Source organism: Neoarius graeffei, chromosome 3 (assembly GCF_027579695.1).
Source record: "Neoarius graeffei isolate fNeoGra1 chromosome 3, fNeoGra1.pri, whole genome shotgun sequence".
In the NCBI taxonomy this organism is placed as follows: domain Eukaryota; kingdom Metazoa; phylum Chordata; class Actinopteri; order Siluriformes; family Ariidae; genus Neoarius; species Neoarius graeffei.
In genome coordinates, this window is record NC_083571.1 from 63,739,216 (window position 1) to 63,755,153 (window position 15,938).

The following is a 15,938-nucleotide window of genomic DNA, read 5'->3' on the forward strand; positions in this document are numbered from 1 at the left end:
CAAATAACGCGCCCAGTTTATCTGCTGTGCAAAGGCAAACTGCAGTATCTGCAGAATCACGGAACTGAGATAAATGGCATTTTAGGTTTTCGCCTCATGGGGGGGGGGGGGGGGGGGGGGGGGGGGCACAATAAAAGGTGATTACTCAATTTCACAAAAATGTGCAGATATTGTAGTTTGCCTTTGCACAGCATGATATGACCTGTAGCTCTGAAATTCTGCACAGTTCATTTCCATCTCAAAAGGTCATTTTTGGCAGCAAAGAAACACAAAAATCTGAGGTTTGATTTTTGGACTATTGTGGAGCCCAAAAGTATACCCTGACTGTGAAATGGCCCATTTAGATTTGATTAAAAAAGGAATCATAACCCAGGACTTTATCAAGACAAACTTTGCTCTTTAGAGAATACATTTCATATTACTCATAATTCTTGAGGAAGATGTATAAGGTCATGTTCCAAAACACTAGCAAGAGATAAAAGAAAGTACAATGCTGTATTTACTGCCTGCTGCCAAGTCATTAAAAGGATTGTATTTCAATAACCACTGAGAATAACACTCAAAAATATAACGACCACCATCATGCCATCTTAATATTAAAGATGAAATTTAAAATGGATTCAGTGTGTTCTCATGCTGAGCAAAAACATTAAAAAAATGAGTTAATCCCCCCCCAAAAAAAAAAAACTCCATTACCCATACTTCCTGATTGGTTTTCATCAGTAACCTTTGACCAGGTGATGGAGTCGAGCTGTCGGATTGGTGGAGCGACGATGTCTGGAGAGCAGCAGGATGGAGTGAGGGCGAGGAATTTGGCTGCAGAAACGGAATATAAATCTCTCTCGTTCAGGATGCATCGCTGACTCAGCATCATGTGATTACACGGGATCAGATACCTGCCAGATATCACACACAAATCACCGTCTACAATTTTAAAACGGAGCACACAGACTTCTGGACTTTGAAACAAAAGTTTCATGTCCATTCTTTTTATCTTTATCGCTTGACAGATTTGCCTGGATTCCTTCAAAGATATGGACTTGAACTCAACTTAGTGGACACTAAACAACCAAACAGCACGCAGGTCACAAATCTCTCACCATCCGGTGTTTCCGGTCCCAAATCACACCCCCTGTTCACTATACAGGCCACATAAACAACATTAGTAGGCCAGTGTGAACGTGTCCCAAACCACACACCCTCTTCACTACAGAGGACATATGTTCTTAACTTCCAAAGAAAAGGAAGCTGGTTCAGGACTTGAAGTAAGGATACTCAAAAAAACCAAAATGGCTGTGAAAAAACAAACGTCTCAGATATATATTTTTTTTAAAAAGAAGAAAAAGTACTTACTTGAATATGAGCTGAAGCATGACGTCCTCGCAGTACAGACCAATCAGAGTGCGGAAGAGAGCAAGAGACACGGTACCCAACTAAAAAAAAAAAAACCCACACACAAATTTTATATGTCCTCATAACCAGTCTATCTTCCTGATCAGATAATTAAAACACTTTAAGCACTGTGGGCGGCACGGTGGTGTAGTGGTTAGCACTATCACCTCACAGCAAGAAGGTTCTGAGTTCGAACCCAGCGGCCGGTGGGGGCCTTCCAGTGTGGAGTTTGCATGTTCTCCCCGTGAGTTTCCTCCGGGCGCTCTGGTTTCCCCCACAGTCCAAAGACATGCGGTTAGGTTAATATGGGACGGCCTTGGGCCGAGGTGCCCTTGAGCGAGGCACCTAACTCCCAACTGCTCCCCGGGCGCTGTTAGCATGGCTGCCCACTGCTCTTGGGTGTGTGTGTGCTCATTGCTCACACGTGTGTGCATGTGTGTGTTCACTGCTTCAGATGGGTTAAATGCAGAGAGGAAATTTCACAAGTGTGTGATGAATAAAGTTGTGCTTTCTTTCTTTCTTTCTTTCTTTCTATTTCAAAACAAAGACATCTTTTTCAAGAATCTTGTTTCCACCAAGGTAAGAAACAAAAAGTCCCTCAATGTGTCCATTCTTAAAGAATTACTGTATACTTAAATGTGTTTTTTGATCTGTAAACAAAATTATATATCTGTATTGTGATGACGTGTCAATGCTGTGACAAAACTACCATTTTTATGGCTCAAGAGTGCCACCTACTGGTTAAAATAACCCTAAACTTTGCAAGGCCAATGCGGACGTAGAGTCAACCGTTTGTTACTTATCTACGTCATTACATTTTTATTGAAAAAAAAAAGTTAACACCCTCTAATCACAAGTGGGTGGTCCATCTCCCCAGCCCACACCCTTGAGTGCGAGTCTGTGAAACTGTACTTATTTTGAATTATACACTGATCGAGACTCATTTACAGGAGGAGGTCATATTTAATTATGTCACATTAATTACATTTAGTAGGTACGTTTTTGCAGATTTGGGACGCCTCATGAGTGAAATGTTATGTTGTTGCAGAAGTGTGATTTACATACTAGTGCATCTCAAAAAATTTGAATACCATGAAAAAGTTCCTTTTTTTTCATAATTTAAATTCAAAAAGGTAAACTTTCATATATTCTATATTCATTACATGTAAAGTGAAATATTTAAAGGCTTTTTTGTTTTAATTTTGATGATTATGGCTTATAGCTCATGAAAATCAGAAATCCAGTATCTCAAATTATTAGAATATTCCCTAAGATCAATCAAAAAAAGGATTTACAATACAGAAATGTCCAACTTCTGAAAAGTATATTCATTTATACACTCAATACTTGGTTGGGGCTCCTTTACCATGAATTACTGTATCAATGCGGTGTGGCATGGAGGTGATCAGTCTGTGGCACTGCTGAGGTGTTATTGAAGCCCAGGTTGCTTTGATAGTGGCCTTCAGCGTATCTGTATTTTTGGGTCGGGTGTTTCTCATCTTCCTCTTGACAATACCCCATAGATTCTCTATGGGGTTCAGGTCAGGCAAGTTGGCTGGCCAATCAAACACAGTAATATCATGGTCAGCAAACCATTTGGTAGTAGTTTTGGCACTGTGGGTAGGTGCCAAGTCCTGCTGGACAAGGAAATCAGCATCTCCAAAAAGCTCGTCAGCAGATGGAAGCAATGAAGTGCTCTAAAATCTCCTGGTAGATGGCTGTGTTGACTTTGGACTTGATAAAATACAGTGGACCAACACCAGCAGATGACATGGCACCCCAAATCATCACAGACTGTGGAAACTTCACACTGGGCTTTAAACACCTTGGATTCTGTGCCTCTCCACTCTTCCTCCAGACTCTAGAACCATGATTTCCAAATGAAATGCAAAATGTACTTTCATCTGAAAAGAGGACTTTGGACCACTGAGCAACAGTCCATTTCTTTCTCTCCTTAGCCCAGATAAGACACTTCTGACATTGGCTCAGGAGTAGCTTGATATTAGGAATGCAAAAGTTGTATGCCCTTTCTTGAAGATGTCTGTTCGTGATGGGTCTTGATACACTGACACCAGCCTCAGTCCACTCCTTGTGAAGCTCTCCCAAGTTTTTGAATCGACTTCTCTTGACAATCCTCTCAAGACTGCGGCCATCCCTGTTGCTTGTGCACCTTTTCCAGCCACCCTTTTCAGCAATGACCTTTTGTGGCTTACCCTCCTTGTGGAGGGCATCAGTGATCATCTTCTGGACAACAGTCAAGTCAGCAGTCTTCCCCATGATTGTGGTTGTGTGTACTGAACTAGACCGAGAGATACACTGTGTTCATACTCTTTTACTCAAACTCATCTCATCTCATTATCTCTAGCCGCTTTATCCTTCTACAGGGTCGCAGGCAAGCTGGAGCCTATCCCAGCTGACTACGGGCGAAAGGCGGGGTACACCCTGGACAAGTCGCCAGGTCATCACAGGGCTGACACATATGGCCCTTTTCCACTACCCTTTTTCAGCTCGCTTCAGCTCACTTCAGCCCGACACGGCTTGCGTTTCGACTACCAAAAACCAGCACGACTCAGCTCGTTTCAGCCCTGCTTAGCCCCTAAAACTCGCACCGTTTTGGAGTGGGGCTGAAGCGAGCCAAGCCGTGCCGAGTGAGGCTGGGGGCGTGAGGAGACACTCCCCTGTGCACTGATTGGTGAGGAGGAGTGTCCTCACATGCCCACACACGCCCCGCGAGCACGCTGGGATCTGTAAACACCGCAAACCCGGAAGGAGAATAATTACGAATTACGAGAATTTCTGAAGCCTTATGCGTCTCGCCTCATCTATACGCTCTTGCCAGTATCTGTTGGCGTTGTCGGTGACAACAAGCCACAGCACCAAGACCAGCAACACTAACGACTCCATGTCCTCCATGTTTATTGTTTACTCTCCGGGTCGTGAGACTGCCGCTTAAAAGCTCACTGAATCAGTGACATACAGAGCATCGTGGACGAGTTCGCGGAGCGCAAGGCTCGTCGTATGCCCTTCAAATAATGCGCGCAGTAGGCTATTGATGTTTTATTATGAGCCATGTACAGTATGTCACCTGTTTTTTTGTTTCTGAGTTACATGTTCGTTTGAAGGACTTAATGTACAAAATAACATAGTTGCACCCCGTAGTGTTGAAATTGGTAAACACAGTGCATTCAGTGAGGTTTGCACCGCCCTCCTTTTATTTCTGACTCTTCCTGTCACCGTTGCAACCTCTGAGCGCTCATTCGTATGCCCTTCAAATAATGTGCGCAGTATAGGCTATTGATGTTTTATTATGAGCCATGTACAGTATCCTAATGTTTTTTTGTTTCTGAGTTACATGTTCATTTGAAGGACTTGATGTACTAAATAACATAGTTGCACCCGGTAGTGTTGAAATTGGTAAACACCGCAGTTGCGGACATTTTGTAGCCTAAAATGATGTTATGATAAGCTTTAATAAAGGGCCCGGTCATTTGCCCCGCCCCCGGCCCGGCTCTGACTTGTTCCGCCACTGTCACTGATGTCACTGTTTGCGCTGCTTAACGACATCACGTGACGTCCACCCACTTTCGCTAACTCCACCCAATGTGTCCACCCACTTCCAGCCAGCACGGTTCAGCGCGGTTGTAGTCGAAATGCAACTCCAACAGCCCCGCTCAGCTCGACTCAGCACGGCACGGCTCAGCCGCGTTTGTAGTGGAAAAGCGGCAATAGACACAGACAACCATTCACACTCACATTCACACCTACGGTCAATTTAGAGTTACCAGTTAACCTAACCTGCATGTCTTTGGACTGTGGGGGAAACCGGAGCTTACTCAAACTCGAAATGAAATATTCTAATATTTTGAGATGAGTTTTTACTGTATGCCATACTGATTAAAATTAAAATAGAAAAATGCTTGAAAACATTTTAGTTTATGTGTAATGAGTCTATAATATATAACATTTTCACTTTCTTAAATAACTGATGGAAAATATTCAACTTTTTCACAATATTCTAATTTTTTGAGATGCACTAGTATATATTTATAACTGCACACCACCAGCATCTTTAAAAAAAAAAAAAAGAAAAAAAGGACGCTTTAAGCAGTAGGAATAAACAGGAAACCTGGCATGCTTTAGTTACACAGAAAAAAAAATCAGATAGGAACGAAATAGTTAGCTAGCATCTGCTGAAACGGAAAAAAAAGTAAAAAATAATAATAATAAAAATAATTCTCTGCCTCATGTAGTTCGTTAGTTTCCACCCATGATAATTACACACGCTATAATTAATGGGAAAGTTGTCGTTCTTTGCGTGAATAACGTGTGCAATTATCAGGGTTGGAAAGTAAAGAACTACATGTCCTCTTCTTACAGTATTCAAGTGCATGATTCACTGTAGCGGCACTTCTCAGAGTCAAGGGTTTTTTTAAATATAAAATACTCAGCTTTACATTTGTTTTGATCACCATTACAGATTTTTAAAAAAAAGGCCAATTAAAATACGATATATATATTTTTTTGCCAATCAAAAATAAAATATCCCTGGCTCAATTTATCAGGTTCTCCTTTAACAAAACGAAACATGTCCAGGTAAATCATTAGCTAGCTGAGTGACCTAGACTAGCAAGCCTGACCTGTTGGCGTTTTGCAGGTTGAAATCTTGATGTTAAACTTAAGATCGTGATTGCCTGTTGCGTTAAAAATATCCAAGTGCAGTGACAAACTATGTAGCGAGAAACATGTATGGATTAACATGAGCTAGCTAATGAACCTAGCAAGCCATACAGCATTTGGCCAAGATAGCTAGCCAGCTAACATTACCTTTGCTCCTGTACTGTTGGTGAAAGAGGTGGTGTTCACTTCAGCACAGCTCATTTGGTCAGGTTATAGCATTTTACAGAATAATTCTTCAGATATAGAAGATTTTACAGATGAGCTGTGTTACACGTAACTATCAAAAAAGTTTTACTCAAGTAGTTTTTCACCAGATGACTTCATTCCTTGTACTTGAGGAGTTTTACTCGTCAGTTTGTTTTGTACTCTTTCTGAACACCGGTAACTATATGTGAGCACCTGGAAGGGCGTGTTGATACGGCTGACGAGCGTGTCCAGGATGTGCACGTTGTCATGGCGATGGAGGAGGATGAAGGTAAGGAAGGTGTGTAGCAGTGCAGGTTCAGTGACGGCCCTTAGGAACAGATCCAGATACGCTGTGGTGGTCATTACTTCCTCTAGAGTCAGCTAGACACACACACACACTTGCATTTGTATACAGCAAAGACATGTATGCTATATCTGTATCATTTTATCGTACATTACACGATCATTACTGGACAGTGTACTCAGGCAAACAGTAACTCCGTCCACTTTTACACATTCTTAGTCCCAGAAGTACGTCTCATATTAATCACCCTGACAGACATTTCAGAAAAACTACAACATATTGAAGCACCACTCACTTTATGCAGCGCAGGTCCTAAAACAGGAATCAGAAAGCCATTGATGATGTAGCCAACCAGCTGATCTCTGATGGACGGATGAGCCACCTGCAGGAAAAAAAAAAAAAAAAAAAAATTATATACACAGGTGGCGGCACGGTGGTGTAGTGGTTAGCGCTGTCGCCTCACAGCAAGAAGGTCCTGGGTTCGAGTCCCGTGGCCGGCGAGGGCCTTTCTGTGTGGAGTTTGCATGTTCTCCCCGTGTCCACGTGGGTTTCCTCCGGGTGCTCCGGTTTCCTCCACAGTCCAAAGACATGCAGGTTAGGTTAACTGGTGACTCTAAATTGACCCTAGGTGTGAATGGTTGTCTGTGTCTGTGTGTCAGCCCTGTGATGACCTGGCGACTTGTCCAGGGTGTACCCCGCCTTTCGCCCGTAGTCAGCTGGGATAGGCTCCAGCTTGCCTGCGACCCTGTAGAAGGATAAAGCGGCTAGAGATAATGAGATGAGATGAGATATACACAGGTATAATTATATTGTGGAAGTGAAATCACTACAGGTCGTTAGCTATAACGAACAGAAAACATCCTCATTAAATTCACCTGCTTGCGTCATTGACCATGTCGTTTTTACCTCATTGCTCTCACCTGCATGACAGCATTACAGAACTCGAGTGAGTTTAGGAAGTGAACGAGTGCAGGCTCCTGCTGCCACTCGTCCTTCTGGATGCAGTGCCAGTCTTCACTGGACACCTCCAGCCTCATGGGCAGAGATGAGTACAGACCACTCAGACCTGTAGCCAACACCTAAACACAAAGAAAGAAAGGGGGAAGGGGGGAAAAAAAAAAGAAAAAAAAAGACAGATTAACCACCAATTTCATGAAAAAGAAAGAAAAAAGTAATAATGAAGTAAAGTGACAGATACCAGACAATAGAAAGCGTTACAGTAAAAATAAGAAATACTGGGCAGAAAGAAGGGATTGCAGAAAGAGAGCTACCATACTTTATGCAAAGTGTTCTCGTAAATGGATAGATACTGGTGACAAGAAGCTTTTGTAAAGAGATAAATCCAGGACAGAAGAACGTGTTGTGTTGTAGAGATAGATACCGGATGGAAGAAAGTAACGAGGAAAAGAAGATATACTGGTCAGAAGGGGAAAGAAAAAAAGTTATGATAGTGATGTCACAGTGAAGAGATACTAGACTGATGAAGATGTTGTGGTAAAGTGAAAGAGATACCAGAATAAGCAGGCACTGTGGTGAAGAGAAAGAGATACCAGACAGAAGATGATGATGATGTTGTAAAGTGAGAAATACCAGACAGAAGAAGGTGTTGTGGTAAAAGAAAAAGGAGATACCAGACAAAAGGTGTTGTGGTAAAAGAAAAAGAGATACCGGACAGAAGAAGGTGTTGTGTGCTATGTGTGTGGCCACTCGCTGGTTGTCATTGCTCAGGGTCATGATTAGGAGCAGGGCGTCTCGTGCCTGCTGTCCCATCGTTCCGTCTCTGTGGATGAAGGGAACAAGGAGGGAAAAGAGCAGGAAGTTAGCAGCTCCCTGATCCTCACTGGAGTGGAAGAACAGCTCAAGGATGGAGGGATCACTGGACACAACACAGCACAGCTGATGGAGGAGAAGGACGAGCTCATGCTCCACCATGGAGGAAGCTGGAACACCTGCTGCTCAGAGAGAAGAAAAAACTGCAATCAACATTCATTCAGTGCAATACAACACCTACCTCTGCCCGAAAGCTCTGACTGAAATGAATTACAAGTCCGTGTCAATCAGCTGTTACTATAGAAACAGTAACATATTAGAACAAGCACAAAAATATAATTAAATGTTCCTGTTACAGCTGGAACTTCTGTCCAAGCCAAACGTTCTGACCAATCAGATTTGAGAATTTGACCGTACTGAAGCTTGGTCATTCGGGAGAGACTCGGAGTAGAACCGCTGCTCCTCCACATCGAAAGGAGTCAGTTGAGGTGGTTTGGGCACCTTGTTAGGATACCCCCTGGACGCCTCCCAAAGGAGGTTTTCTGGGCATGCCCCACCGGGAGGAGACCCCAGGGCAGACCCAGGACACGCTGGAGAGATTACATCTCTCGGCTGGCCTGGGAGCGCCTCGGTATTCTCCTGGAAGAGCTGGTGGAGGTGGCCGGGGAGAGGGAAGTCTGGGCTGCTCTGCTTAGGCTGCTACCCCCGTGACCCGGATAAGCAGTAGAAGATGGATGGATGGACCGTACTGAAGCATAAAATTGTAGTAAATCGAACATTCTTTGGCACAGGGTTGTATTCTGTAATTTTAATATTCTGACACACAGATCTCTGCTCCTTCTAACACCCAGATCTCCGCTCACATCTCTGCTTGCCTGTGTGACATCCAGAGCTGGATGGACAGCCATCACCTAAAGCTCAACCCAGGCAAGACAGAGATAATCTACATTCCTGTTCCATCCTCTCCACCCCTGGACATTGTCATCTCTATGGGGGACATCTCTAGGTCTCCTTCGCCCAGTGCAAAGAACCTAGGGGTCATGTTCGATGACAAACTCTCCTCCTCAGCGAACATCGGTGCAGTGACCCAGATGTGTAGATTCCTCCTCAACAACATCCAAAGGATCCGCCCTTTTCTTACCACCTACCCTACCCAGCTCCTGGTCCAAGCACTGATCCTCTCCCGCCTGGACTACTGCAACTCTCTCTTTGCTGGCCTTCCAGCTTCTGCTATCAGAACCCTGCAGCTCATCCAGAATGCTACAGCTCTCCTGATCTACAACCTCCCTCGTTCTTCCCATGTCACCCCTCTGCTTGCCAACCTGCACTGGCTACCAATCGCAGCTTGCATCAAATTTAAGACATTGGTGCTAGCTTACCAGGCTCTCAAGGGGTTTGGGCCAGCATACCTCCAGAGCCAGATCCCTACACTCCACTACTACTGGTTGCCTGGCCCCTACTCCTCTCTACTCAACTACCGTCTGTCCTGGTTCCCCGTTGGTGGAATGACCTTCCCACTGAGGTCAGAACTGCCAACTCACTGACCACCTTCAAGCACAGACTGAAGACTCACCTCTTCAGGCTGCACCTCTCCCCTTCTTCCCTGCCCACTGTGTAACTGCGTTTCAGCCTTGACCAACCCAGGCTGTGTACCGTCTAGCCTGGGGTTAGCCGTTTTGAGTTCTTTATTTTGTTATACTTTATCTGGTTGGTTTATTTGCTTGGCTGTTTGAGTATTAGTATTTCAACAGTACATTACACTAGGTATGGCTGTCACTTGTTCAGCTGGCACTAGAACTTTCTTGTCCTGAAGTTCAGTACTTCATGTACCTGGCTTTTGCACTCATTGTACGTCGCTCTGGATAAGAGCGTCTGCTAAATGCCACGTGATGTAATATCATCAGTGAAGACAACAAGAACAACACACACAATTTGAAAAGAATACATGATATTCATTATGCGCAATGAAAACAAGAAAAAAATACAACATATAATAAAGACAGACAGAAAGAGAGAGAACAAAAGGCAAACACAAAGATAGAATGACAAACACCACCCCCCCCCCACACACACACACAAAAATTGACTGAACACTGCAATGAATTGCAGAAAGACCAAAAGCAAAAAACAACAAAAGACTGAACAGAAACACAGGGAGAGGAATGAGAACAAGAGAGTAAAAGACTGAAACAAAGACAAAAAAAATAGTCGAAATGAATAAAAAGACAAAACGAGTACCAATGCATTTACTTCTGAACCTCACCCATTTGACCCGTTGCTGTTCCTGAGCAGGACGAGAGCAGCATCATCAGCGGCTTCAGAATCGGCTTGTGATGCAACAGTGGCTGCTTGGCCTGACCAATCAGCATCTCGTACATCTTGAGCTGCTCGAGCTTTGATTGGTCGGTGAAATCTCGCCGCAGGCTCCACACGAACAGTCGCTCCATCACATTCTCCATGATGACGAACTCCAGGATGGGACCCATGGCTCCGCCCACTCCGTTCTCTTCTTCCATCAGGAGCAACAGCATGTGCTCTACGTAGTTCTGCACCGCGCTCGCCTCGTCCAGTGGGATTGTCTTGTGACGGAGACCATGACCTCTGAACGTGTGAACTCTGACCCCAGGGCTGTGACCTCCACCGCTGCGTAAAGGGTCATGTTTCTCCAGGATCTTAACCACCTGATGAGCAGAAACAAACATTTTTCTATCTATAGACGTGTCTCTGTGTACATACACATGATGCAATGTTTCCACACGGTTCAAAATGATCATTGTTCAGCAAACAATAGTGTCTAAACTCCTAAAAACACCTGAGCCCAGTGGTTCTTGAACACAATCATGCATGTTTCAGGGTCGACGCCTTTCAGGACCAGTGACTGGTTTCCTTGACTCCTATCGGCCACGGCAGACGCCATTACTGCGACATCTCAGCGTGGGTTAAACCGCAATGCGAGAAAAGAGTGGGGTCGTCCCCCCTCACTGCATCCTGGTCATGGGTTGATCATGAAGCTACTAGGAGACAAAGTGAAATAAAGGAGAGAGAGAGAGAGAGAGAGAGAGAGAGAGAGAGAGAGAGGATATTCATTCTCTATTTTATGATGCATTATTGATTTACTGACTTCCATATTTACATTTAAAGTAACAGTCAAAAGTTTGGACACACCTTCTAAGTCAATGTTTTTTCTTTATTTTTGCAAATGAGAAGATGCTTCATATCTTAAGTAATGATGGATGTTGTTTCTCTTTACGCAGTCAGGTGATTCTTGACATAATATGGATTGCTACAGTTGTGGATGGAATAGGGCTGTTTACTGTATTTTTATTATTTACTGTTTGATCGCAAACGCATTAAGGCGGCAAGAAACTTATCCACTAATTAACTTTTGATGAGACACATCTGTTAATTGAAAAGTATTCCACGTAACTACTTCATGAAGCTGGTTAAGATAATGCCAGCAGTGTGTGAAGCATCATCAAGTTACACAGTGGATACTTTGAAGAATTAAAACAACAACAACAACAACAACAACCCATGACCACATTTTGTCTCATCTCATCTCATTATCTGTAGCCGCTTTATCCTGTTCTACAGGGTCGCAGGCAAGCTGGAGCCTATCCCAGCTGACTACGGGCGAAAGGCGGGGTACACCCTGGACAAGTCGCCAGGTCATCACAGGGCTGACACATAGACACAGACAACCATTCACACTCACATTCACACCTACGGTCAATTTAGAGTCACCAGTTAACCTAACCTGCATGTCTTTGGACTGTGGGGGAAACCGGAGCACCCGGAGGAAACCCATGCGGACACGGGGAGAACATGCAAACTCCACACAGAAAGTCCCTCACCGGCCACGGGGCTCGAACCCGGACCTTCTTGCTGTGAGGCGACACCGCTAACCACTACACCACCGTGCCGCCGACCACATTTTGTTTACTATGTAATTCCATACCTGTTCCATATTTCATAGTTTTGTTCTTCAGTATTGTTCTACAATGTAGAAACCTGTCCAAATACAGAAAGCCCTATGAATTAGTAGTAGGCGTGTCCAAACTTTTGACTGGTCCTGTATTTTACATATACAAATATTTATTAAGCATTTTTCAATTTACATTGTGCCTTTCAACCACTCCCAGTCACATATTATTAAACCGACTTCAGCATTTGGAGTTGATCTTCATATCAGGCATGTTTGTAAATCATTTTTAGACTCGTCATATCAATCCACTCGAGCACCATGACACACGTACACAAAACAGGAGGCAACGTATGCTGTTGTGTTCTTTTCTACACTTTCATCTCTGTAAATGGATTAAAAGTCAGACATGTCTCATCTCATTATCTCTAGCCACTTTATCCTGTGCTACAGGGTCGCAGGCAAGCTGGAGCCTATCCCAGCTGACTACGGGCGAAAGGCGGGGTACACCCTGGACAAGTCGCCAGGTCATCACAGGGCTGACACATAGACACAGACAACCATTCACACTCACATTCACACCTACGGTCAATTTAGAGTCACCAGTTAACCTAACCTGCATGTCTTTGGACTGTGGGGGAAACCGGAGCACCCGGAGGAAACCCACGCGGACACGGGGAGAACATGCAAACTCCGCACAGAAAGGCCCTCGTCGGCCACGGGGCTCGAACCCGGACCTTCTTGCTGTGAGGCGACAGCGCTAACCACTACACCACCGTGCCGCCAGCCAGAAATGTGCTTTCCGGAAATGTGATGCAAACTTCATTTAGCATAATAACTTCCCGAATAAACAAATACGTGGTTGATTCATTGTCCTACTGTTTTGTATCGCATTTTTAAGTGAAATGAGTAAATACAGCTTTGACAGTTTTCATGGACATGACTGCATGTTCGATAGCGAGTTTCCTTTAGAAGAATACAGCCTGTGGATTAAACAGTAACATGGTACACTCACCATCATCTCGTCTTTGAGTGAAATTAAACTCGAACCAGTTAAACACGTCGAAGAATGAAGAGAGACTGCAACACAAACTTGCACCTTCAGTCATGGGCTGTGTCCCAAACCAGCATACCACTGTCATGAACGGTGTGTGACGTGTAGTGCACACTATTTAGCAAGCAGTATGCTTGCAAAAGCATTGTGCAGCAACAGTACAATTTCGCCAGTTGCCATAACGACATTCCTCCCTTCCCAATAAGAATACCTTCAGAAACACATGTAGAGTAGATGCTGGAAATTTTCTGGTCACATGACCAGGCTTAGCCTCATTAGAGAGCGAGGTCCCGACCTCCAGGATTTGGGTTCATGTTGCATTACGCACATTAATAACGCCGTCTCCTTTACTTTACAGGCTTCCACTTGAATTTTGTTCCCTCCCTAAGCAGCAAAACAATATCACAGTCTCGATAAGGAGTGTGTGAGCGAATTTAAGCCTCTTTCTTCCTCCACTTGGCCTCCTTAAAGCTATGACAGGAATGTCTGTGGAAGGAGAAAAAAAAACCTCGACAAAACACGAGTGATCCTCCGAAGGCCGAGCTCGTTCCCACAATGTCCCGTGTAGGAGGACTTTATATAACACCATATGCGAGGTTTGCCATTTTAGCAAGAGCAATCAAAGCTTGAATACGAGTTCTAATCTAATAAACATGAGAAAATCTTATCAGTACTTCATAAGAGGAAGTTATATTATCGATAGATACTGAGCATGTCTGTGTGAGAAGAACTGGAATGTAAATGAGTAGAGTCCAAAGATAACCTCCCTTGTGTATACTAATTTATTTGAAAATGTATTCTTATTTCTGTGAATAAATATATTGAATACTTCACAATTCTACAAAATATACTACAAGAGCTTCATATTATTAGTATTAATCTTAGAGTGACTCTTTTCATTCATATCAGTTTGTGTGCGCACATTTCCCATAATCCCCTACTTGGAAAGACGATCTCTTCCCCAGTCTGAACCCAGAGTGACTGTTTTGTAATGTTCCTGATATTTTTGTGAACACAGTGATATAAAATATGACAACTGCGATTACGTACATGCTGACTAACACACTACAGATTGGAAGAAAGTCCCTTCCTACCTGCATGTGAACATTTCTGAGAGTTCCTGTTGGTCAGAAAACGTCCAATCCGCTCACACTCCAGGTCTCGGCATCGTGTGAGGAAGCGGCAGAGCTTCGGATTCTGATGGATCGGAAGGAATAAATCTGCAAGGATGAGAAAAAAAGTGCTCGAGTCAGAGATGACCGGGAGAGAGCAGCTTTTCTATCACAGTGTGTGTGACAAAGTGTGTGTGTGAGTGAGGAACAGAGTACATGTGGGAGTGTGTGAAGAGGCCTGGGAGGAAGTGACCGGATGGAAGCGAGGTGTGAGTAAGAGAGTCACTATGTTTACAGAGGAGAGAGTAGACACGAGGGAAAAGCAAGAAAGGAGGAGGAGGAGTCGGAGTCTGCTTGCTGTGTGTGTGTGTGTGTGTGTGTGTGTGTGTGTGTAGGCGGGGGGAACAGTCATCAGCACAACACAGTGAAAAAGAGCAAGATGCTTTTCTAATGAATGAAGGTATTTTTAAAGGCACATGCACAAACACCAAACCACACACTAACTCCACCCCTACAGTAACCCGATCCCACAAGCTCATTCTATCCCATGCACTCATCCCCCATCCCAGACACTAACCCCACCACACACACACTATCCCCATCCCTAAACACCACCACCACTCAGATGAACCCCACACCTGACACATGCACTAACCCCACCCCTTACACCTGCACTAACCCAAATTCCCACTCTAGTCCCACACACACACACCCTACCCCCACCCTCTACACACGCACTAACCCCTACGCATTAAACCCACCTCCTACCCACATACTAGCCCCACCCCCGACACACTAACCCAACCCCAGCCCATACACACTAACCCAAGTTCCCACACTAGCGCCTACACACACCTACCCTATGCATGCACTAGCCCCACCTCTACACACTAACCCAAACACCCCCCACACACACACACTGTGCACTACACACCACTCAATAACCCCTACACACTAACCCCTCTCACCCCCACCACACTAGCTATCACACAATGCACTAACCCCACCCCCTACACACTGAGAACCAAAGTGGGGTTTCCGATTCATAGCCCAGTGGTCTTCCAGTCTCAAACAGTGGGAAGTACAGCCCACCCTTAGTGATAAATTGTTAATAAAAACATCATTACTGGGTTCTATAGCAGGAATAAAAAATTAAAGCCGCAAGCGGCCTCGACGGGCCCTCGCGCCAGCGGCCAAGGGGGGCGGGGGCATGCATCCCCGCGAAAAACCTTCCACAGCTTCTTCGGCAAGAGACATTACTCCCACAATGGCGACAAACCACAGAAATGGACACATGGCAACAAAAGGGTGTCGCACTGAACGGTGCTGGGGGGGCGCTATAGAGGCCCTGAGGCCGGCCTGGATCTGGGCTTCTGGTTCTCAGTAGCGGTGGCAGTCTAAGAAAAAGGAGCCAAATTTCGTGCGTTGTCGACCATGGCAAGCGCCCCAAAAAGGGTCTTGTAAAGAGTTTGCTTGCCAAGTTTGACAAATCAGAAGCTGCAATATCATTTTTGCCATAAT

General features: G+C 44.5%; 1 protein-coding gene across 2 annotated transcripts in view; it reads right to left on the reverse strand.

Moving 5' to 3' along the window:
* fhip1aa (FHF complex subunit HOOK interacting protein 1Aa) overlaps positions 1-15,938 on the reverse strand; it is a 48,894-nt gene that overhangs the window by 14,575 nt on the left and 18,381 nt on the right. Inside the window, exons 2-10 of one of the 2 annotated variants that reach the window (XM_060917123.1) lie at positions 14,400-14,525; positions 11,142-11,340; positions 10,593-11,010; positions 8,228-8,511; positions 7,480-7,638; positions 6,855-6,941; positions 6,469-6,636; positions 1,354-1,433; positions 697-896 (exon numbers count right to left, since the gene is read on the reverse strand). In XM_060917123.1, the coding sequence (XP_060773106.1) occupies positions 697-896; positions 1,354-1,433; positions 6,469-6,636; positions 6,855-6,941; positions 7,480-7,638; positions 8,228-8,511; positions 10,593-11,010; positions 11,142-11,246 (1,501 nt within the window). In that variant the 5' untranslated portion in view covers positions 11,247-11,340; positions 14,400-14,525. Of the gene's footprint in view, positions 1-696; positions 897-1,353; positions 1,434-6,468; positions 6,637-6,854; positions 6,942-7,479; positions 7,639-8,227; positions 8,512-10,592; positions 11,011-11,141; positions 11,344-14,399; positions 14,526-15,938 lie in introns of both variants that reach the window. The other variant, XM_060917121.1, reaches the window with a different exon arrangement.